The 24422-nt window shown below is 53.5% G+C and overlaps 1 protein-coding gene across 6 annotated transcripts in view; it reads right to left on the bottom strand.

Moving 5' to 3' along the window:
• Positions 1–20670, bottom strand: part of CRHR1 (corticotropin releasing hormone receptor 1) — a 50973-nt gene extending 30303 nt beyond the window's left edge. For 4 of the 6 annotated variants that reach the window (XM_023196166.3, XM_023196168.3, XM_023196169.3 and 1 more), the window contains exon 1: positions 20378–20624. In XM_023196166.3, coding sequence (XP_023051934.1) covers positions 20378–20410 — 33 coding nt within the window. In that variant the 5' untranslated portion in view covers positions 20411–20624. Of the gene's footprint in view, positions 1–20377 lie in introns of all 6 variants that reach the window. The other 2 variants (XM_023196171.2, XM_023196172.3) reach the window with 2 other exon arrangements.
• Positions 20671–24422: the final 3752 nt, after the last annotated feature.

Here is a 24422-nt window from a genome sequence, read left to right as displayed (position 1 = left end):
CATAATTTTTTTTTAAATAAAAATTAACACCAAAAAATCCTTGATGAGCAAAATATCAAAAACTTTTTAAAGGAAAGATAGGCTCAGTAACAGTGCGGGGCCATGTTGGAGCTTGGGGCAAAAAGGGAAAAAGTCAGGAATGATATTAAAATATTATCTATCATGGCCGGGTACAGGGGCTCACGCCTGTAATCCCAGCACGTTGGGAGGCTGAGGCAGGTGGATCACCTGAGGTCAGGAGTTCGAGACCAGCCTGGCCAACATGGTGAAGCCCCGTGTCTACTAAAAATACAAAAATTAGCCAGGCATGGTGGCGGGCACCTGTAATCCCAGCTACTCTGGAGGCTGAGGCAGGAGAATTGCTTGAACCTGGGAGGTTGAGGTTGTAGTGAGCTGAGATCGTGCCACTACACTCCAGCCTGGGTGACGGAGTAATACTCAATCTCAAAAAAAAAAAAAGAAAAAAAAAATTATCTATTGTGATTACCGAGGTTGCTGGCACCTCCTTCTGGGGTGGGCTTGAGGAAATGCCTCACTTGCTTTACTCCAGTCGGGCCCTGCTCATGCGTCGTCTTCCCAAGCCAGACTCCATCCCTCCTTCCTGCCCGCCCCGTACCCTCCAGCGCTGTCAATCCTCTCTTCCCTGGACTCCTCTCCATTCACCCTTTTTGGATCTCAGGACCTTCCCCCTGTCCTTAGAAGCAAACTGATCTGCCTTTTCCATGTTCACCTGCCAGGAATGTTCTCCCTTACCTCACCCCACCCCACTCCATGAGGGCCAACCCCTTTCACGGTACCCACTCCCTCCTACTCCTGTCCTGATGATGAAGGCAGACTCTGCTCCCCTCTCTCCCACTCACATTACAAGGTCCAGGGGAATAGTGGCCATCACCATCACAGCCTGGTCCCCACTACCCATCACTCACCCACATGGTCCCCTGAGTGTGTAGTGCCTGAGTTTGTAGTGGCTTTGTTCACTCCATTGCCTCACTGGCACTCTCACAGGGGACTCTGCCCTGCACCAAGCTCCAGGTTCTGAAGCACAACCCCAGCTCCACACCCCCATCCTGTGCTCTGCACACGGGACACTCAGCAAGATGGCACTGGGGTTAGCCAACTCGCTCCTGGGACTCAGGAGTGATGATAACAAACCCATTCATCTCTCTGGCCTCAAGGAACTTCCAACACTTTATTAATCAGTAATTAAACTTCACGGTCTCCAGAGAGATGGAAAAATATCTTTACCCTCATTTTCCAAGTGAAAACGCAGAAGTAGAGAGAGGAGGAGGCCACCAGGCCAGCCAGTGGCTCTTGCCAGCTAAGCAGAAAGCAAAGTGTTCTCATGACAAAGCTGCACTGCCCGCTCAGCAATCAGCAGGGACCCAGACTCGGCCCTGTCCCCAGAGAGGGGCAGCTCAGATGCTAGGGCCAGAGGCCCCTTCTATTCTAGAAGGGGACTAGAAATCTTCGCTCCTCATTTCCCACCCCACATCTGCCCACGCCACCTCCCAACACACACACACACACACACACACACTCTCTCTCTCTCTCTCTCTCTCTCTGTCTCTATCAAACTAGGACTCCCAAAGCCAGCTAAGCCACAGGCAAATTAAAGAAACTGGAGACACTGGCCAGGCATGGTAGCTCACGCCTATAATCCCAGCACTTTGGGAGGCCGAGGCAGGTGGATCACCTGAGGTTGGGAGTTCGAGACCAGCCTGGCCAACATGGTGAAACTCCCGTCTCTACTAAAAATACAAAAATTAGCTGGGCATGGTGGCGCGTAACTGTAATCCCAGCTACCCAGGAGGCTGAGGCAGGAGAATCACTTGAACCCAGGAGGTGGAGGTTGCAGTGAGCTGAGATCGCGCCACTGCACTTCAGCCTGGGCAACAGAGCAAGATTCCGTCTCAAAAAATAAATAAATAAATAAAATAAAATAAATAAAAAAGAAAGAAAAGAAACTGAAGACATCCTATTTGACAATATCAGCCCCATTGCCTGACATTCCATTTATCCATCTAATCCTCAAGCTGTGCTTTGTGCTCTGGTCTTTCAGATCCTCCATCGCGAAGGCACATCATGTTCTATTCCCATCCAATTACTTATCATCTCCCAGTATCTGGGATCCTTCTCATGTCTGCAACCCTCTGCCCACGCAGTCTGTGCCACCCTCCTGGTCACCTGGTCAACTCTCCATTCTTCCGAGGCCAGTTCCAGGGCCCCTCCGCTTAGCAGTACCTGCCCAACCCTCCAAAGCAAAGCAGCTCAGTTCTCCCTCCAATGTACCCCTTTTCCCAGTGCACTCTGTACACCCACTGGACCCTGTGCTCGTGAGGTTCACGAGTAGAGCCCTTGGACCAGCCTAAGTGCATGAAAATCACCTCGGCGCAAAGCACTTAGGACCCAAGACGCTAATTAGATGGCAAATATACAGGCTGGAAGTTCTTATTCTCGCATCTTAACGTCCTGTCATGCACACAGGAGCAGAGCAAATCTTGATTTATCAGAAAACGAAGCCAAATGCCAGGCAAAGGGTTAGTCTGCCCTTGGCTGCCTAGAACCCTGACACTTGGGTCTCTTTCTTGAATGTGATGGTTCACACAGCCATTTTCGACACACAGAGGACTGGTGTTGCATTATGCAAAGAAAAATGCTTCTTAAAATTCCCAAACCAACCTTTTCCTCTCCAGAAAGGTCTGCTCTGTAGCAGAATCTGTGCCTGTGCCACCTCTTGCTCTGGGGAAGGTTTGTGAGGGCTTCTGCCTTATTCCTGAATCACACTTCTGTGAAAAGTCCCAAGATTTCCTGCATATTTCCTTCCACCATCTGCTGATCTCCTCTTCAAGCTCCACTGTGGTTTTCTATCTCCATCAACAGGCAATTACTGCACTGGCAGGAACAGGCTCCCAAAGTTTCAAGGATATTGTTTCCCCTTAAGATGGAGAATTCTGTTGTTTGTTTGCTTTTTGAGATGGAGTCTCACTCTGTCGCCCAGGCTAGAGTGCAGTGGTGCAATCTCGGCTCACTGCAACCTCTGTCTCATGGGTTCAAGCAATTCTCCTGCCTCAGCCTCCCAAGTAGCTGGGATTACAGGCCTGCACCACCACGCCCAGCTAAATTTTGTGTGTTTAGTAGAGATGAGGTTTCACCATGTTGGCCAGGCTGGTCTCAAACTCCTGACCTCAGGTGATCTGCCCGCCTCGGCCTCCTAAAGTGCTGGGATTACAGGCGTGAGCCACCATGCCCGGACAACAAAATGGAGATTCTGAACCTGGGGAACAGGCAGTATGAAGATCTGCAGATAAATGCAGTCTGTGTGTGTAATGAAAACTATTTTCCTGGGGAGGGTTCTTTGCTTCCTCCACTTCTCACCAACAACTAGCAACCCCCAAACAGTGGGAACTACAGTTGAAGCATATGGTAAATGGGGTGAACTGAACATGTCATCTTCTCTGAAATCAAACCAAAGCGCTTTTGGCCCTTCTCGGATGCCTCTTGCTCTTCCACTCCATCACCAGCCCCAGCCACTGGCGCTCCTTTCAGAACCAAGTTTTCAAGACTTCATGTGATTTATTATCTTCCAACTAGTAGAGAAAATCAAAACGGCACTGACGCTGAAGCTGGCAGAGCACGACGTTCACTCACTGGCTAATGCCTTGCTTCTGTGCACCAGCCTGGCAGCCCCAAGGCCCCAAATAAAACTTGCATCTCAGCTACAAATCTCTCCACTCACCAAAGAGCCAAACCTTCAAGGTTAAAGTCTGAGGCCAAGGGTGCGTGCGGCTCAATTACAGCATCTCGTAAAAGGATTTGCCAAAGATCTAGAGGGTCCCTGCCATGGAAGGGAAAGCAGACCAGGCGGGTATCATGCTCCCATTTTAAGTCTGGGGTAGTTGATGTGCCCAGTGTCACAGAACTGTTTTTAGGAGCTGGGATTCAGCAAGCAGGTGCTCCTGCCTGTCTTTCAAGGAGATGAACCATGAGGAGAGTTGCGCCTTCTGGCTGGCCAGGAGCAGGTCAAGACAGGGCTCTGGCAGAAGGGATGGGCAGGGGAGAGGGAGGTGGTACAGGAGCCTGTGGAGCGGGTGGAGGGCCAGGCTCTGACATGGCCTGCTCCAGCCTGCTGCAGCTGCTACCCACACCCCCACCCCCAGGGCCAGCACAGAATGGGGCTGGAATGAAGCTGCCATCCCAATTCCCAGTGTGATTTTGGCATAAAGGTTAATCACACCCAGAAAATGCTTATTAGAGACCATAAATAACCGTGTTGCTGAAGCTCAGTTTGGTCTTTAAGGCACAAAAGTGCAATTTCCTTTGATGTGATGATTCGGTAATTAACCTTTTGGGGAGGGTCCTGAAGGGCCACTGGAGGGATGGAAGGGTGGCCTGGAGGCAGCTGAGGCATCTTGGGCCTAGTTCCCACAAGTTCCTGGGGAACAGGGAAAAGGGAGCCTGTTTTCCCTCTCCTTTCACAGCTAGCACTGACGCTCAGCTTGGGGGAGCCCCCAGAGCCCCCAGGGGTCAGGGACCGGCTGGCCTTTGGCAGAGCCACAGCTGGAGAGCCATCCTTCAACACAGTTCCTCACCCTTCTGCTGAGCCCCAAGGCAGTCCTGCCACTGCCTGTGTGGCTTTCAGTGAGTCACCTGACTCTTCTGAGACTGAACTTCCTCATCTGTGCAGTGGGGGCAATGTGATCTTTCTTACCCTCTTCACTGGGAGATGGGCCACTTGGGGGGAACCAGGAGAGCTGCTTCCGTCATGTAAAGTCCCTACAAGCATCAGCAGGCTCATCAGCACGGCGTGGCTGTTCTGGGCCCCAGAATGCGCCTCCACTGCGGAGGGCTGGCCTGGTGCAGCTTTCCTGATGTCCCTTCCGGGCCCTGGGGGAGGCCTCGCAGGCAGGACGTGGCCTCTCCTCATTTTCTGCCAGGTCCTTCTGCCTTCTCAGGAAGCCTTCCTTTGGGAAGGAGTTTTTCCTCTTAAAAGGAAAGTTGCTTTTTAGGTTTGAAATCCACTGGATCGAGTGGTGTCTCCAACCCCCTTGGTGGTCTAGGATCCTTCATTCAAAGAGTCCAGGACTACGTATACATGATTTGGAAAAAAGGAAAGGAACTCCAAAGACATGGGGAAGGACAGACAGACACACACGTTCATGACGATGGCAAGATGAGGTGCAGACTGAGGGCAGGGGACCATAGAGTTTCAGATGGGTCAGCACCATGGCCATGAGGGCAGGCTTCCTGGGGGAGGTGAGCTGGAGGATGGGGCACAGTGGATGTGGCTGTCACAGGGAGGGAGAGGGCCTTCCTGGCAAGGGGAGGGTCCTGAGCTTGTGGGGGTGTAGCAGGCTGCCTGTGGAGGGCCTCAGATACTGGGCTGAGATGGATCCAGTCGGCCTGGAGTGCCATGGCAGGTTCCCGAGCAGTGAATTATGCCAGCTTGTCACCCTCATCATCCCAGCGAGACAACTGACAGTCACTTGTTCCACAGAGGCAGTTCGGCAGGTCAGGGTGAAACCAGGCCTTGTTGCCTTCCCTGGCCTGGGAGACTCTGGCAGACCCTGACTCGGGGCCCAGAGAAGCCCTTGACTCTCCAGTGTGGCCAAGATTGAAGTTCTCCCTGGTGACTCCAGAGGCAAGGGCCCCAGCCCACACTTTCCATCTGCTGGCCAAGGCCCTGGGTCCTGGGGTCCTGCAGGCTCCACAATCCCAATATCCGACCCTTCTGACTCTGCTTTGCTTTGCATTGTCTTCAGGTGGAGCCTATTTTAAGCAAAGGCAAGAGAAGAAAATCTAAATGCGAAAAAGAAATGAGGTCATAAATGAAGAGTTCTCTGAAAAGCTGGGGCCCCCATTGCATTTAAATACTGGGATCTCGTTTGCAGAAATAAAGCATCTGCGCAATCAACTCTTCAGAAATGTCTCTGTACCTACGGGGGATATATCTGTAGTTATGGACTAATTGAATATAAGAGCAGGGCAGGCCCCACATGCAATTGTGTGGTTTCTGCAGAATTTCTTGCTATAGAAGTGCCAAGTGGACGGGTCAGTGGGGGATAGACTTGCAAGATGTGTACCAGCAGAGGGGCACCCTCATGGGGCACCTTCTTCCCATCCACCCAGAGGTGGAGACCAGCCAGAGTAAAACTAGACTACGGACAGAGGACAGCGATGCCAGGGGTCCTTTCTCGGCCCTCTTGACTGCTCAGGCTTCTCTCCATCCTGCCTTGGGCCTGGGCCTCCTCCCACAGCCTCTTTCTGTGACAGCCACAACCGGTCCCCATCTCAAGGCAAAGAGCCAGTGCTTCCCCTCAAAGTGTGTGAGCACTGCAAGATTTATTCCAGGCAGCTGAGAAATAATTTATTGTTACATTTAATTAACTTAAATTGCTGTTGTACAGAGAAGAAAAAATGGAAAGGAAAATCTCCTGCCTACAGTTAAGGGAGGGGGGTGCCTGGGTGTTCCCCGCCCCCGGGCTTCTCAGGGTGTCCCCTGCCCACCCTCCCTGCTACTTCATGCCTCTGCTCCCCTAAGAAAGCCTTGCAGCAGGGCTAGAAATAGTGGGTCACCTGCCTCCCACACCCTAGGGCAGCGAGGGCCGTGAGACCCCAGCTCTGGAGTCACACACGCCCTTCCAAGGTTCCAGACGCACTATCATAAGCTTGGGTTATAAGCTCCCTGCAGGCAAGGTCTGTGTTTTTGTCATTTTTTTTTTTTTTTTTTTGAGATGGAGTCTTGCCTTGTTGCCCAGGCTGGAGTACAGTGGCGTGATGTCAGCTCACTGCAACCTCTACCTCCTAGGTTCAAGAGATTCTCATGCCTCAGCCTCCCAAGTAGCTGGGATTACAGGCACCCACCACGACACCTGGTTAATTTTTATATTTTTAGTAGAGATGGGGTTTTGTCATGTTGGCCAGTCTGGTCTCGAACCCCTGACCTCAGATGATCCACCTACTTCGGCCTCCCAAAGTGCTGGGATTACAGGCGTGAGCCACCGTGCCCAGCCCCTGTTTGGCTATTTTTGTGTCCTCATTGGGGCCCGATACAGAGCAGGCCCTAACATGTTTGTTGAACGAATAAATGACTGAATAAGTGCACAGATGGGTTTTCACTTTCTGCCCCCTCTGACCATGGAGTCTCATGATGATTCCCAGCAGGAGATTGTGAGGGGCCTGTTTCCTTTTTCTCATTTTCCTCTCTGTTCCTCCTGCTCAGCAGGAGCTCCCTCCCCTCTTCCTTGCTCCCGCCATAGCCCCGCGCCTTGGACTCCAGAACGGTGTGCTAGAGGAAAAAGCACTCTGGGTGGGAAGCACAGGGCTGGGACCGTGTTCTGACTCTGCTGAACTTGCTCCATGGTGGTAGAGAAGTCACTGCCCCACCTCAGTTTCCTCATCTGTAGAATGGGGAGGTCACCGTGTTCTCTACATTCCTTTCCAGGTCGGAATATGCCCTGGCTCCAGGATGTACAGGAGAGTAGAAATTCAAATCTCTAAACTTGGGGCTAGAGAGATGCTTGTTGGAATCTTTTATCCGCCCCTTCCCACCTGTGTGACCTTGGGAGAATCACTAAACTTTTCCGAGCCTCATTTTCCTCATCTGTAAACAGGGCTGACAGGGATAAAATATTCACATCCCAAAGCTCCCGGAGAGATTCAACAATGTGGTGCATATAAAACAGCATGGGGCTGGTGCGCAGGCGGCACCAATGGACGCCACTCTGTTACTCAACCTTGCACGTTCTTCGTTCCTGACTGGGCCTTTCTCCCCAGAAGTGCCCCTTGCCCAGCCCCCTGCCCACTCAGGGCATGCACCCCACTTTCCAGCACCACTCTTTCCCAGAAGCCAGCAGTGGTCACCTACAGAAGTGGAGTGTACATCCGGGTCAACGATACAGATTTGCTGGGCATGGGAGCAGGGGGTGCCCGGAGCATGGCTGACCTACCATCCTCCTCATCTTCCCTCCGTTTCTGCCTCTCATGCATTCGCTTGCTCCCCATCTTAGTATGATTTGCTCTCAGATTCACTCATGGATATGTTCTTATAGCCCGTGCCTTCTCGGCCTCCTGCCTCTGTCCGCGCCATCTCCCCTCTCCCTGTCTTAACCACCCTATCTTTCTCGGTCTTCCCTGGCTTCCATTTGCCTCCCTCCCTTCTTTCCTTCCTTTCTTCCTTCTTTCTTTCTTCAGCTTTTACTGAAGGCTTGCACAGTGCCAGGCCCTGTGAATTTCTTCATTTAATCCTTCTCGATCCCTGCAAGCCAGAGCCTTTACTATCTCCCCACTATTCAGACAAGAGACTGGTGCACCTGGAGATGGTAACTTACCCAGGGTTTTGACTGCAGTAACTAGAGGGATGGAGGGACTGGGATGGGAGCCATGCTCCTGTCCCTGGGCAGTACAGCCTGTTTCCCTGCCTGCCCTGCCTGCCTTCCCTTCCCTCCTCCTCCTCGTCACAAGCCTGCATCCTCCAAAAGACACATGAGTACAGGTTTCCTTTGCCTTTCACACTCTGGCTTCTGGCTGCAGCCCAGCTCCCCCAGAGCTGGAAGTGGGAATGGGGGGTAGACACCAGTAGGACCCTGCCAATGGATGGGACCCAGGAAGGGCTCCGTTTGGCTCTCACAAAAGAGGAGAGCCCAGCCCGGGGTTCTGATCCAGTGCCTGCCCCTGGGAGCTGTTAGCTGTAAGTGGCTCCCAGACACTGGGAAGCCGTCCCTGAGGGGGTGGGAGGCAGAGCTGAGGTGTGGGGACAGCCGTAGAGACACCAGCTACGCAGGTGACACTATCAGCTGTGCTCTCAGCTCAGCCGCTCTCTGACAAGTGTAAAGTGAGGGGGATTTCAGTGTCGGCAGAGAAAAGATGTCCTCTATGGAACTGCGTTTTAAAAGGGATTTACAGAGGGCCAGGAAGGAAGAGTGAAGCTGGTGGCTGGAAATTAGGTTCTATTTTATTTAAAAATGCTGAAGTCTTTGGGGCTGTTTTTCCTGGAGAAACAACTGCCTTCCAAGGCCAGAGGTCAGTTTAAAGGGGGCTGCTGGACCACCAAGCCCCACTGAACAGGCATATTTAGGGCACAAATTAGGATTAACCAGACAGTCGTCCATAAAACAGGCAACGGCCCCATCCTCTGATTCTCTGTTTGTACAGGCAGTGACTTAGACAAAATCAGAATCTCCAGACGGTGCTTAACACCTGACCTGGGAGACAGCAAATCCTATTTCTCACACCTCACCCCCGAAACTGGGGTTCAGTAGGCCTGTGGGGAGCTCAGGGGCCCTTATATTTCTCAAATGCTCTCCAGTGATTCTGAAGCATCAACAGAAGTGAAGATAACTCAGCCAGCTCAGAGATTCTCACCTGGAGGCCATTTTGCCTCCCGGGGGACGTTTGGCAATGTCTGAAGATATTCTTAGTTGCTATAATCAGGAAGGGGGAGGTGCTACTGGCATTTAATGGGTAAAGGCCAGGAATGCTGATAAACATCCTAAAATGCACAGGCCAGCCCCCACAGTGAAGGATTATCCAGCCCCAAATGTCAAAAGTGCTGAGGTTGGGAAGCCCTGGGTTGGAGGGTTGCAATGCTCCATCTCAGCTCTGAAGACACTTGCCTGCCTGCCCAGTACGAGGGTGGGGCGGGGGAGGAAGGTGGCTGTAGGGGAGACCTTGGGAAGAGTGTGTGGGGTTACAAGAGGGAGGCACCTTCAAGGCAGGAAGAGGACCTGGATTGTACTCGGTGAAGGCCCTGTGCGACCTTGGATCAGTCAGTCTCCCACCTCCTGGCCTCAGTCTGAAGGCAGCGGGCTGGTGGAAATGACCTTTCCTGGCCAGCTGGGTAGATGGGAACTCCTTCCCCCTCACTCACTCTGTCCTGGCCCTGCTGGGCCAGCTCCTCCAGATCTCCTCCTGTAGGGGATTCACGGGAGATGCAGGAAGGCCTGCCTGCTGATGCAGCCAAAGTTGAGGAATGAGGCAGCCCAGAAAGAACTCAAACAGCAGTCTCTTCCCAGAGTCAGCGAGCTGAGCTCACCCAGCCAAAGCTCCACCAAAGCCTCCCCAGGGCCGGCACCTCAGAGGCAGGAGGCAGAGCCAGGTCCTGGGCCCTGGGGAAGTTGGGTTCCTTTACCTTGGATGAATGCGGGGACAAAGGGTAGAACCAGTGTGGGGCTAAGTCCTGTGAGCTTCAGGGAACCCACACAGAGCAAGGCTGCCCTTGCCCCACTAGGGGCTGCGACCACTCATCATGGCTCCTCTGCTCACCTTGGTGACAAATACAGATTGATGAGTGTGACAAGGAGGGGGAAGTGACCTGCTCAGAACCCGCCACTGGGGAAGGGGTCTGAGTAAATCAGAGAGTTTCCTCCTCCTGGACAAGGGTTCTTCCTTCTTCCGTCACCCAGCCTTGGCTGCCAGAAAGAGCCACTACATCACTCACATCCATGCAATGGAGACACACAAGTGCAAGAAGCATGGCAGGAGGGCCAGGCTATGTGAAGGGTGAACCAGAGATCTGGGCCAGGCAGTGAATTCTGGCCCCAAAGGAGGGCTTTAGGCCCACACTCTTCAAAGGGTGGTGAGGACTGGTCCAATTGGTCAAGTTTGCCAACCAACCAACGATTGGTTCCTGGTCTACAACTTGAGAAGTGCAAAACTGGAAAGTAAGCATTTGATATGAATCTGTCCCTGTGGTGACATCCGAGGATGTAGTCAGGACTCATCTCGTCAAACAGGGTCTAGACCAATTCAGATGCTGTCAGACTTGCCAGGTGAATCACGTGGTGCAGGCTGCAGAGCAGGACCACATGCCAGTCTGCCACGGATTGGAAAAATCCATGTGGTCCTTCCCCACAGCTGGTTTGAGAGCCCTGCTTTAGCTGGAGGACAGAGTGTGATGCCTGGCTCACCGGGGAAGGCCTCATGGAGGAGGCGGGTCCTGAGTGACAGTTGGGTTAAGTTTTGAGGGGAGTCCTGGGGTGGGACTCCCACCCATGAAAACAGCAGGTCTCCCTGACCTTCGGTGGGAGCAGGCCCCTTGCAGCACCACAGGCATTTTCTCTTTCATTCTGCATTGTGGTCGGTACGGTAAAGAGGACACAAAGGTCCAGAGAGGTCGTGTGGTTTGCCGAAGGTCACCCATCCAGGAAGGGGCAGAGCCAGCTCCAACCCCAGGCCTCCTGTCCTGTTATCTTTAGGGACAGTGGTCCTTCTTCCCGGGTGCATGTGAGCCCCCACCACTCCTAGCCTTTGCCATTTCACAGCCTTGCAGCAGCTTCCTGTCAGGACATGAGGCCGCTGCCATCAGGAGAGAAAGACGCCCCAGGCTGCCCCCCAACGCCGACTCACAGGGAGCTGGAGGGGTGGATGCCAACGGACGGGATCTCACGAAGGTACCAGGAATGCCGGTGCTCTTGGCACCCCTGCCTTGCCTGGCTATCCCTGTCTCATGAACAGCAGAACCAGGACAGCACCAGGGAGGGAACCCCAGGATATCACCAAGGCCGCCTCCCCAGTCCCCACTCGGGGGCTACAGTGCCCTGGCCCCGCTCTCTGGAGGCCCCAGCTTCTGAGACCTTCTTGCCCCTTTGTTTCTAAGCCCAGAGCCACAATTCCCTCTAGCAACATCTCCCACCATCACTGTCCAGAACCGTTCATGAAGCAAAATGCTGCCCTTGCATGCACGTGGACAACGCCCTCAGTGCTGTGGGGACCGGAGGCGGAACACAAGGCAGTGCTGGAATCTTTTAATGTTACTGAGCCGCGCCGCAGTGTAGCCCTTGATAAGCCATTGAGTCACAAATCCACACGCGGAGGCAGAGAGGGACCTATCTGTCTGGCTTGTCACTTGTGTCTTCTATCGCCATAGCACTTCCACACTCAGACAGACGTTCATTGGGGAGTGGGAGCAGAGAGAGGCCCTCCATTTAGTTTAGCATTTATTGTGCACCTACTGTGCGCACAGTTCTGGACTAAGTTCTGAGCACACAGAGGTTTTGTTGTTTTGTTTTATAAGAGAATCTTTCTAGTCTAGGCAGAGCTCATAATCTACGGTGGGAACAAGGGCTCAGGTTAGATGTGGGTCACCAGGGATCCATGTGGAATCTGGTTAGTAGGTGTTTTTGAACCCCCTGGTGGGGGACACATCAAAGAACTGTAAGACCCCATGTTGTGGGACAGCCCAGGATCCACCATGAGCTAGAGGCTCACACCAGGGGACAGGACGAGGTGAGAACAAAAGAACAACCAGTGAGAGACAGATTTAGACTGGAGGGCTTCCTGGAAAAGGAGGTGGGGACAGTTCAGGAAGACTTTGGTAGACATGACAGATGAAGATTGGCACAGAGAGACTTGGGGGCAGAAGCTCCTGTAAGAGAAGTGTCAGATATGAATATTCTGTTGAGTGGCGGTTGGCAGGGAAGGAGGGAGAACAGTGCAACTCAGGCAGAGGGCCAAGAGATTTGGGGAGAGTCAGGTTCTTTCCCCTCTAGAAGGGGATGGGAGGACTCAGTGGGGTCACTTGTGTGGGCCTTAGTGCAAGAGCAGCTCAGTAAATGGTGCACCTGGCCAGTAAACAGTGTACCTGGTTAAAAGAACCTGAGTGTCACGGACAAGGGACAGGAGCAGAGTCGGGGGCAGAAAGAGGAAGGGGAAGGGCGTGGCTCAGGCCAAGACCAAACCCAGGACACAAGGACCAGCTTCACTCCAAGGACTAGCCTTGTCCTGCCTGTCTGGGAAGATGAAGGAGTGGCTGAGCCTCTCGGGCTCCCAGCCAGGCACGGGCAGCCAAGGCATGCCATGGAGGCTATCTAACCTGCTAGCCACTCACCTGGCTAAGCCCGTGGTCCCTGGGTGCTCAGCTGCTCCTCTGGAAGTCAGCCTCCAACCCTGGCCTTGAGGTGGCATTGCACACCTGCCGTGCAGGTCTGGCTGTGCTTAGAGGAGAGGTGAGGTGGTGACCACACAGTGGCCTCTGAGGGGGGTGGCAGATGCGGTGTTATGAACACTGCAAAGTAGCTCACTCGCCAGGGTCCCAGTGTGCGCGCGCGCGCGCGCGTGTGTGTGTGTGTGTGTAAGAGAGAGAGAGAGAGAAAGAGAGAGAGAGAGAAATGCCCACTGAGAAACACGTAGGCCCACAGAGGCAACAGATCCTGTGCCTTCTGCACCCTGCTTCTGGGGAGGAGGAGCAGCCCTGGGGGCGGTGGGAGGGACTGGGATCGTGGGGAGAGCTCCTTCAGGGCATCCCTGTGCCTAAGGCTCTCCTGACAGCTGAGGACAGCTTTGGGCACCCAGGCACCAGGATAGGGATGGGTGGAGGAATTCTTTTGAGAAACAGAGAGGAAGTTTCCAGGAGATGCCACCGCTGGCCTCAGAATGCGGGCACAGGCTCTCTTGGAGGCTAGGGAGAAGGAAAAAAGCAAGAATGACCAAGGCAGGCAGGCAGGTCTTTTTCTTCTCCCTCCCCTTCTGCTTCTCTCACTGTCTGTCTGTCTGTCTCTCCACATCTTCTGTAAGAATGAAATCATCCACCTTGAGTGGACTCTTGGGCACCCTGCTAGACCCGTGCTCTGACAGTGCAGTCAGGGTCCTCAGTGCAGGGAGCCTGGACCTGTAAGGACTGCGCCTAAGATGGCCTTAGACTCTCCTGCAGCCCTTCCCCCAGGGTAAAACCCCTCCTGGACCCAGTTTGCTTTTCCAGCCCACACAGCCCAGCCCCTTGTCCCCCAACCACACTCCTTTTCCCTGTCTCTGTGCACAGGCTCCCCACCCAGCCTGGTACCTCTGGCCCCTGCTAAGCTAGGAAGGGCTTTCTAGAAATGAGCCCTTCACACACCTTGCCAAAGAGGCTGGGAAAACAGGCAGGGAGAGATGGATGGATCACAGAAGGAGAACACTCTCCACTGGAAACGGCAATGCTGCAGCCATCACTTGTCCTAGCCTTTCACCCCGGGCAGGTGCCTTTCAGCTCTGTGGGCTTTGGTACTGACCGGGGATGATGACCAACATATTGTCCCAGTTCTCCTAAAGCCCCTGACATCCCAGCACTCAAAGCTTCAACTAAGGTTCCCACTGTGCTTCCTGACAGCTCCCACTACCTCTTAAAACTCCAGTGGGTAGACTCTGAAGTATAACGGTCAGTCTAGAACAAGCCCTGCCTCCCTGGCTCTGCAGCTGTGAAGTGACTGGACCCGTCTAGCTGGTTTTTCTGGGCTCTGACCTAGGCGCACTGGCTCCCAACCAGACTGGCTGGGGCTTGGAAACCAGCTGACATGTGGAGGTGGCAGGTGTACACCCCACAAATCCCGTCTCAAAGCACCTCGCTGAGGCTGCTCTCTGGGCCCGGCAGTGCCAGGCAGGTGAGACGGACAAATTGCCTGTGCTGACAGGGCAGAAAGAACAGCCACAAACATCTTCATTTGTCCTAGAAACAGTTTTATGGCTGCTGGGTGGACAGTCGCCAAAGAACATGTTTGGCCAAAGCATTTGAATCCGCAGTTCCACGTGAAGGGGACCCGTCTTCCACAGCCAGATTCTGACATGCCCATTTCATAAAGTCTGCCTGCCTCCCTTCCTGCCATCCTTTCAGTTTTGTTGAAGCGGATACCACGTACTCAGAAAACAAGTGATTAAGAATCTGTTGTCTGATAGAATCCAGCTAGTTATTTTCAAAATGATTGTTTGCATCAGCGAGTGAATCATTTTGTATTATCCTCCCTACGTATCTACTTTTATTGTCAGGTTTTTCCGTATCAGAGATGTTCAGGTCTCTCCATGACCTTCAAGCTCAGCTGATGGCTGGTAGCTGATCCCTTTTCCCCAGGGACTGTGAAAAGTGCTCTGAGGCAGCAGGAGATTCTGTACACCAAGTACCCTTCCTCTACCCCCATCCCTCACCACTCCTCCTTTTCATGGCCTTTCTTAGACTGAGGAAGTTGGTAAGATCTATTAAGTGATTACTATAGCTAATATTTATTATGCACTTACTGTGTGCCAGACACTGTGCAACTGTGCGTAATTTCACATCTGGCATCTCATGGTCATTATGATTATCCCATAAAGTAGGTATTATTTCCCCCGCTTTAGACAGATGAAGAAATTGAGGTGCAGAGTGATAACTTGCCCACAGCTTCAGGGCAGAGTAAGGATTCAGGCCCACATTGGCTCCATCTGCGGTTCCCACCCATACAAGAAGATGCTGACTGCCACACTGGGTGGGGTGAGGGATGGCTGGCCGAGAGCAGCAAGTCCAAAGACAAGCATTTTAAAACGATGCAGGCTGGGCACGGTGGCTCACACCTGTAACTCAACACTTTGGGAGGCTGAGGTGGGAGGACTGCTTGAGCCCAGGAGTTCGAGACCAGCCTGGGTAATATGACAAGACCCTGCCTCTACAAAAAAATTTAAAATTAGCTAGGTGTGGTGATGCATGCCTATAGTCCTAGCTACTGGGGAGGCTGAGGTGGGAGGGAGGATCACTTGAGCCCACGAGGTTGAGGCTGCAGCAGTGAACTGTGTTCGCACCACTGCACTCCAGCCTGGACAACAGAGTGAGACCCTGTCTCAAAAAAAGAAAAAAATTCCTAGGGACTCTGCTGACAGGAACCTCCCTGAATTTAGGTAGACAAGAATCATTTGTAGTTAACGAATTCATTCTTTGACTATTAAAACTGCAGCTGAAATCTCGACCTGGCCTTACTTTCAAAATGGGCTCGCCCTTCTTTGATTGACACTGTGAGTGGTTAGGATAGAATCAGAGCTGGGGGAGATCACCCTACTCCCTCTTTTCACTGAGGAAGAAACAGCCCAGATCACTGTTAGCGACCTGCCCTCCTCCAGACCGCAAAAGCACTGGAGCTTCACTGGCTGAGGCTCTACCCTCAAGGGATTCTCCAGATCACTGGGGTGCTGCACTGGCTGGCTGTTGTTTTCTCTTTTTTAATAACCACAGTGGGCTTAAGGGGGAGTTCTAGTCCTTTCTGCATCCGAGATGGCTTTTCTGCTAGGGTGGTTTGAGTATCTTTCAGCCTTCTGTTTTGACATGACATCTGCATCCTGTGGGAACAGAAACGAGTTCTTTCCAATTGTACAATACCAAACGGAAGAAACAACAACAAAACCATCCATGAAGTTGACAAACATTTGTTAAACACCTACTGTGTGCAACGGATTGTGAGGCCCAGTGCCGTGAACGGTAAAAGATGCAGAAAATGGATAATATATTGTATGTCCAGGAGCTGCTAGTTGCTGTTCCTGCATTAACTTATTTCTGCTGAGAGTAGCCACCTTGCAGCTTTTTCTGAAAGCAGACTGTGCCAGGAACGGTTCCAGGCACTTTCCATGTATTAATTCCTTTTGTCCTTACCTCAACCTCCTGAGTTAGGCATTTCCCCCATTTTATAGCTGGGGACAATGAAGCCCAGAGAGAGTACTTAGGTCCAAGTACCATGTTCCAAGGTCCCTCAGCTTGAGCAGAGCTGGGAAGGGGGAGAGCTGGGAATCCAATCGGTGGCACCTGCCTCTTTCTATGTGAGGTCATGTCCCTAAGGAGTATTTGAAAACACAGGCCTTTCACAGAGACATGAGAAGTAATAGAGAATCCAGTCCAGTACCCCTGTTTACAGACAGATAAACTGTGACTCAGAGAGGGAAGGTGACCTACCTGTCATCACACAGCTGATTGGAGGCAGAGCTGGGACCAGAGTCAGGTTCACTGACTCCCAGCCTGATGGTCTTTCCCCTTCAATGGCTGCTGAAATTATCAGCCCGGCACCTAACTGCTTGCTTCTAGGCCACATGGGCACTTGGGTTGGTGGCACCTCTGACCCCCAAACTCCTTATGTGTGGCTGAACTCGGCTGGAGGCCGATGCTGTCTGAGGAGCCAGTGTTAGAGAGGGTGAGAAATGGGTTTTCCACTTGAGCTCGTCCTCACTGGCTCTGGGTGAAGTGTTCTACTTTTCCGTAACCTACACACTCCTCTCTGTGGATGGTCATTTCAAATCTAAGGGGCTTGGCCTGGCTTTCGGCCACTCCCCATCTTGGCCCCCAGTCTGTGGCCAGGCCAGCAGTCCCGCACGCCGCAGCAGCCCACTGGCCCACCCTGGGCTCAGTGTTTCACGTTCTTCATGCCTCCTGCCAACGCTCCCCTCGAAAACCTGGCTCTGTATCATTTAATCAAAGAAACAACTTGGAAATGGCCCAGATATGCACCGATATAGGGATGGTAAAGTCCATTCACTCACAGGCAACACGCAGACATTGACAGTCTCCTGCGGAGGCTTGGGAATAACGTGAAACAGACTTGGGCTGTGACACTGGGGACAGGGCTGCCCAACGGCCACAGCTGTGCCCAGACAGCTGCTTGAGAAGGGGACCTGTCGGGGTTATTTTTTAAACGAATTATACAGCAGCCGGATTAAGAGAGTGAGGTTGCAATCATTTTCCATTCTGGTTTTCAAACTTTGCCTATTGCTGCTAAATTGCTTATATAAGAATAACAATAGCAATAAAACCAGCTCCCTCCTGGGAGCTCACTCTCCTGTTAGAACCCACCACGAGGCCTTGCCTTCTGCACCCCTCACAGACACTGGGGCCCATGTTTAGAGCCACACTCCATCTCCCTACAAAGAGCTGCAGTGGGTGTGTGGTTGACTCCGAGGTGCTCAGGCCCCTGCCCCTCCCTGGAGATAGAGACAATGTCTTGTCTGTCTTCTCCTGACTCATGGCCACTTGCACACACATTGTCTCTCCCCACTCACACACATTTTCCCCCAGGACTCTGTAAGCGGTATAGTGTGAGGCCCACAATATAGGCCCCAGAGTGAACCCTTTCCCAACCCTGGCTGACTTGTTGGGGACAGAGCTGGATTTGGGATTAACCCTAAATCCCCTAGATTCATACTCTCATGCTGACAAAACTACCTGAGCTCTCATCTGGCTGAGCTCCAGAGTGAAATTTAAGTGGCTTAGAATATTTTCTCGTAATGGCCAGGCACGGTGGCTCATGCCTGTAATCCTAGCACTTTGGGAGGCTGAGTCTGGCTGATCGTTTGAGCCCAGGAGTTCGAGACCAGCCAGGGCAATATGGGGAAACCCCATCTCCACAAAAAATACAAAGATTAGCTGGGTGTGGTGGTGCATGCCTGTGGTCCCAGCAATTCTGGAGGCTGGGGTGGGAGGATCACTAGAGCCTAGGGAAGTTGAGGCTTCAGTGAACTAACTATGATCACACCATTGCGCTCCAACCTGACCAACAGAGTTCGACCCTGTCTTGAAAAAAAAAAAAGGATATTTTCTGGTAAAAGCAAACAAAACAAAGCCTTTTATCAGAGTGTCTGGGTTTGAATTCTGACTACTCACTGGTTGTGTGACCTTGAACCAGTTACTTAGCCTCTCTGTGTCTCAGGAATAATTCCTACTTCCTAGGGCTGTTAGGAAGACTAAATGACTTAATATTTGCAAAGCAAATAAGCAACATTAGAATAATGCTCAGTGAATTGTACATGCTACATAAAGAACAAAAGCAACTATTTAATTGTAACCAACATTTGAAACCAGCATTTGCTGACCATTCACTCACTGCCCCACATTCATCTGGTGTTTATTGAATGCCTACTGAGTTTATTAGGCCAGGCATAAAGGGCAAATACCTACCATCTAGTAGGAACAACGGAAATAAAAATACTTTTTAAAAAGGAAAACATGATCATTCTAAACAGAGATTTGCACACAATTCTAAGAAAGGCCAGAAAAAGAACATTGATCTATTTCCGTGTAAACCTGGAAAAGAAAGAAAGAAAGAAAAGAAAAGAAAGAAAGAAAGAAAGAAAAGAAAAAAAAAAAAGAAAAGAAAAGAAAGGAAGAAAACACCCACAGTTCAATCCTTTGAATCCATTTAAAAGACTATTTGGTCTAACTGGTTTGTGCATTTAGACCAGGCTTCGGTACACACGAGACTTTTGGAAAATATTACCGTTCAGTGCCCATCTATTCGACCTCTCTGGATGTTTTACTTCTACCTTCTTCACCTGTCTGTCACCTCGAACGCCCAGAAAATAATCTGTGAGTTCATCCCTAGCCCTCAGATAACGGATGAGGGAGGGGATGTGGGTTCAATGAGACCAAACCTCGGTCATTTTAAGAATCAATTTATAAATATTGGGGAGGGGCAGGATTAGAGAAAAATCTCAATAACTTGTAACGTCTCAACTAAGGAAGCAGCAGCTGCTGCATTTAAAAATCTTGGTGGCTTAACTCAAACCAGTTGGTTTAATAACTGATGGAAAAATGAAATTCCGCCAATCTGCACCCCTCCCCCAAATCCACCGAAGTCTCTTGAATGTAATCGCTCTGAATGCCCTGAGCCGGGTCAAGCTGGTGTCTATGTTTGTGGCTGGAGCGGACCCTGCAGAGTCCCGAGCCCCGGGTGAGGCGATGCCCAGACTGGCGCGGCGCGGGGTTTCCCGGCAGCCGCGCAGAGGCCCACCCGCCTCTCCGGCCGACTGCAGCGGGCGCGCCTGTACTCTACAAGACCGAAACGCTTTGGAAAGCGCTCGGGGCTGCAAGTGACGCCTGGCACGGGCGGCGGGCCGGACTGCCGGCCTCCCAGCCCTTCCCGGGCTCACACAACCCGCGGGCCGCCCCCGCCGCCCACGAACTTCAGCCGGCAGACGCTGGACGTGCGGTCTGGCGACTTTCCTAAACTCCAGCGCCTGATCCGCGTCGCAGGGTCGGCCGCGCAGCGCGGAGGTTGCGGGTGCCCAGGCTTGGAGAGCGAGCGTCGCGCTCCCGGCCGCGGTGGGGGAACAGGAACCGCCGCCGGAGGCACCGTCTCCTCCCCTGAGACTGCGATATTGATCAACGGCTCGCAGGCGCTGGCGGCATTCAGCTCCCCGGGCTCGCAGCTTGCCGCGGAGGGGAAAGGGCAGGACGCGCTCCCAGGACTAAGGCGGGGGCGTGCGGAGTCAGGGAGCTGTGCGGGGGCTCTGGGGCGAGGTGGGGAGCCCCGCTTCAGAGCCTCCCGTCCCGGGGCCGGGGTCTGCAGGGGGGGCTTGGGAGGTGGAACCTCCCCTCCCCTAGGCGTCTGCCCCAAAGCCTAGACCGATTCTTGGCGCGGAGCCGGCTACCCGGGTGGGCGGACCCCCTCCTCCGCCAACATCCCGGCGGCTTCGCCACGATTTCTTGTCTCACCTGAGTCTCCCCATGCCTACCCAACCCCGGCTCCAAAGGTCCCGAGAGTTAGGCTGCCCCGGAGCCCAGCCTTCCCGGACCTGAGCACGGCTCTCCCAGCGCCCCCGCCCCCATCGCACCCACAGCCCAGCCCCGTCCCGCGTCAGCCAGGGGCCGGGGACGCCAGCGCTCGAGGACTGGCCGGCGGGCTCTTACCTTAACGAGCCGGAGCTGCGGGTGCCGTCCCATCCTCGGGCTCGCTCGGCTACCGTCCTGAATGCCCGGGTCCCGCGGACATCCCAGAGGGGCCGGCGGGCGGCTGTGGGCTCGGGCGGCACGGGGTGGGCGGCCGGGCTCCTCGGTCGCTGTCTGGTGCGGAAGTGCCCGGCTCGGCGCTCCCCGGCCCCGCGGCCCGGCCTGGCCCGGCTCTCGCTCGCCCCTTCCCAGGGAAGTCTGGCCGCCGTTTCCCGACTCAGCCTGGCCCGCGGCCGCCTCTTGCCGGCCTCGCCCCCGCCGCCTCCCCCACGGTCCGCGCCGCTCCTTGCCTCGGCTCCCCGCCCCCTCGCCCAGCTCGTCCCCTCCCCTTCCTCCCCCTCCCTCTCCCCTCCGCTCCCCTTCGGTCCCTCCTCCGCGCCTCGCCCCTCGGCTCCCTCCCCGCTCCTCGCCTCCTCCGTTCCCTCCCCTTCCCCCGGCCCGCTCCCTGCGTCCCGCCGCCAGGATCCCCTTTCCTTGCGCCCGCGTTTGCGGCAGTCCTCGGGCGCGCTGGCAGCGGTGGCCGCCGCCGCAGCCCGGGGAGAAGCCGGGGATGGGGGAAGGGGGCCGCGGTAGAGGGTCAGCCTCTCGCCCGGCCGAGGTCGGGGCCTGGGAAGTCCAAGGGATCTGGGGGGACTTGGGCAGGGGTGCTCAGGTGAATTTATGAGGGCGAGGCTACTGGGGGCTAGGGAACAGGGCGGTCCCTACTGAGCGGAGCCGCCGCGGAACCCGGTGAAGCTGCGACCTGCGTTTGGGCAGTTCCCGCCCTGCGGCTGGCTAGGAGGAGCTCCTCGCCGCCCCCATTTCAGCCGCGCCGGGCTCTGGGCCCGACCCCCAGCACCTTTGGCACTGATGTGCCTGGTGCGCGCTGAGACGCGAACGCTCTGCAGGATGAGCCCTTATTCATTCGTTGGTTTCTTCCTTCATTCTTTCATCTTACAAACTGAGTGCCTGGCCACTTTGGTTCAGGCAAGAGGCTGGATCTGAGAACCCTTTGGACCTGGGAACCCCAAGATGAAAGGGAGACGGCGGTGCCCTGCAGGACAAGCGGGCACTGAACGCTGCCCAGGGGAAAGCCGGGCGCGCATTGCGCTGCAGCACGGCGAACGCCGCTAGGAGGCCGCGGGCAGGGCGTGGGGAGGACACAGCGCCCCCTCCCGGCCGAGCCCTCAGGGCAGTGGTGGGCCTCCCCGCCAGACTCCGGGGCCGTCTTTTGGATTGGCTCCGGAGCTCCCCATCCCAGGAAGCAACTCCCAGCCCTTCCAGATGAACAGAACTTTTGACTTCCTCTCCGCTCTTCCTCTCTCCTACCAGAGTGAAAAGGGAGAATAGGAGAAGAGGAGTCACTGGGAGGTAGAGAAATCTTCACTCCACCCGCAAAGCCTCGGCCGCCTGGCCAATGCAGCCCCTGTGGGGTACACCAGAGCACCTGGAGCGGCGGGCAGCCGGCTTTGAAATCAAACTGAACCCACCTGCCCTGCACCCTGTGCCCTGCCGTGCCCACCCTAGTCCTCTCTCCTGCCGACTTCTCAGCACACTGGGCAAGAGCCAGCGTGTTCATGGGTCCACTGGCCTTCATTTGGAGCTGGAGTTATTTTAAGAGATCATAAGATGCAACACACACAGTTTACTGGTGAGAAAATGGAGGCACACAGAGGGTAAGCCTAGTGCTTCCTCTCCTGATTCCCAGCTCACAGTGCCGGGAGGGCTGGGCCCTAAGGGGGCCTGGGACATTGACGTCGGGAGGGGCATTGCCCAGGAAGCCAGCTGCTCACATGGCTCATCCACACACCTGGCACTTTCTAGGTGAAGCACACAGTCCCGAGTCGCAAAACCCGCATTAGGTTAGTGCTCCGGAGCTGTTTGTGCCGAGGTGGGCACTAACTTGCCCCAGCCAACCCCGGAAGGGATGGACATGCTAAGCAGATCGACAACTAACTGTTCCCAACAACAGTTAAGTGCGGGGCAGTCTGATGTCCTGCAGGTTCTGGAGTCAGATGGCCTGAGTTGGAATCTTGGCTTTTCCACTTACAAGCTGTATAAACTTGGAGAATTATTTAACAATACCTCAATTTTCTCATCTGTAAAGTCGGGGTAGAAACGCTACTTCTGAGGGTGGTTGGGGAGTTTGAAGGAGTTGATATTTGTAAAGCGTTTGCAACGGAGTCTGGCACATAGCAAGAGCTTAATGAGGGTTAGCTGTAGTCACCAATACTATCATCATCATCATCACCACAATGGAGTGGACTGGATGCTGAAGTGTGAGGGGCAGCTTGGTCCCACCCTCTAGGCAATTCTCTGTGGGGAGCAGAATTCTTGATCAGAAATTCACCCGCAGCAGTAGGCTGTGGAATCAGAGGAGAGGAAGCCGGTTGGTCCTCTGGCAGCTTTGCCCAGGCCCAGCCAAGGCCTCACTCCCTCCCTGGCCCCACCTTGGAGCACGCTCTCTAGGGACTAGATGGCTCCAGCTTCTGGTTTCTCTCTGCTTAATAAACACCATCAAATTTTGCCTCTCTGAGCCCCATTATCCTCCCCTTGACATGATCTTTAAATATGCTAATGCCATCGATTGGACTGCAATCAAGTCTTGCTCTTCCTGACTTTTTCGCCCAGGAGTCAGACCTTCTCGCTTTCTGAAGTGGCATCTACACATAGCTCATTTCATCCTGTCTGTGTTGATTTCACTGACTTAACCTCCACCCCACCACTTTCCGCCGACTGACAGGTGAGGGGAGGGAGGCTTCTGCCTAATTCCTCGACCTACTTATTTATAGTTTTGGCCTTGGCAGCCTCAGGGGGGTTATGAGAGTTTGGTGTTCAACATTCCCTCTGTAAAAAGGTTCAATATCCCTTTTCATTTGTCCTGAAACTACCTCCTTTCACCTTCAAGGGCCTGGCTGTCATCTGCTGGGCTTGGTGAAGATGCTAGTGTCTGCCCTGTCCCTCCCTCTATGCCCTTCCTCCCCTCTCAGCCCCAGCCAAAGCAGCCTCCGCACACCCTCCTCAGGATAGGCTCCTACTCCATTCCAGCATTCTTTTCCCAGCATGGCCTTTTCCAGACTCTCTTCCCATCCCATCCCTCCCTTGCCCTCTCCCCTTCCTGTCCAGGCCAGCAGCGGAATCGGCTTTCATTCATTTAATCTGCCAGATTTGGAAGAAAGGAGAAATGTGAGGATTCCAAACAGGAATAAAAGACAATCGCATGTCCTTCCAAACAGTAGGAGAGACAGATTTGATGTAATGATGGGTGAGACCCAGGGAGGCAGGGCTGAGTAGGCACCTCCTGCCTGTGGGGTTTCACCGGCTTAACCATCCTGGGGAGGTTGCTGGTCTGGAACCATACTTCTCAGACAACTGTGGCAAATAACTGGTTCTGTATTTTAAAATTTCTAATCTGTCACAGGCCAATATGATTGCAAAACACTGCGGGAATGAATTATTAGAAAAATGCAATAAAAGGCCAGATGTGGTGGCTCACGCCTGTAATACCAGTACTTTGGGAAGCCAAGGCAGGTGGATCACTTGAGGTCAGGAGTTCGAGACTAGCCTGGCCAACATGGTAAAACCCTATCCCTACTAAAAATACAAAAACTAGCTGGGCGTGGTGGCGTGAGCCTGTAATCCCAGCTACTTGGGAAGCTGAGGCAGGAGAATCACTGGAACCTGGGAGGCAGAGGTTGCAGTGAACCCAGATCTTGCCATGGCACTCCAGCGTGGGCAACAGAGTGAGACTCAGTCAAAGAGAGAAGAAAGAGAGAAAGAGAGGAAGGAAGGAAGCAAGAAGGAAGGAAGAAAAGAAAGGAAGGAAGGAAGGAAGGAAGGAAGGAAGGAAGGAAGGAAGGAAGGAAGGAAGGAGAGAAAGCAATTTAAAAAAAAAGACAAAATGAAAGCCCAGTTTAAACACTAGCACATCAAATGGACATAAAGCTATTCTGTCTAATGGCTTAAAAATGTGAAAATGTAGCCAGGAGCAGTGGTTCACATCTGTAATCCCAGCCTTTGGGAGGCC

The sequence above is a fragment of the Piliocolobus tephrosceles genome, chromosome 16, assembly GCF_002776525.5.
Source record: "Piliocolobus tephrosceles isolate RC106 chromosome 16, ASM277652v3, whole genome shotgun sequence".
In the NCBI taxonomy this organism is placed as follows: Eukaryota; Metazoa; Chordata; class Mammalia; order Primates; family Cercopithecidae; genus Piliocolobus; species Piliocolobus tephrosceles.
This window is presented reverse-complemented; position numbering and strand designations above follow the sequence as displayed.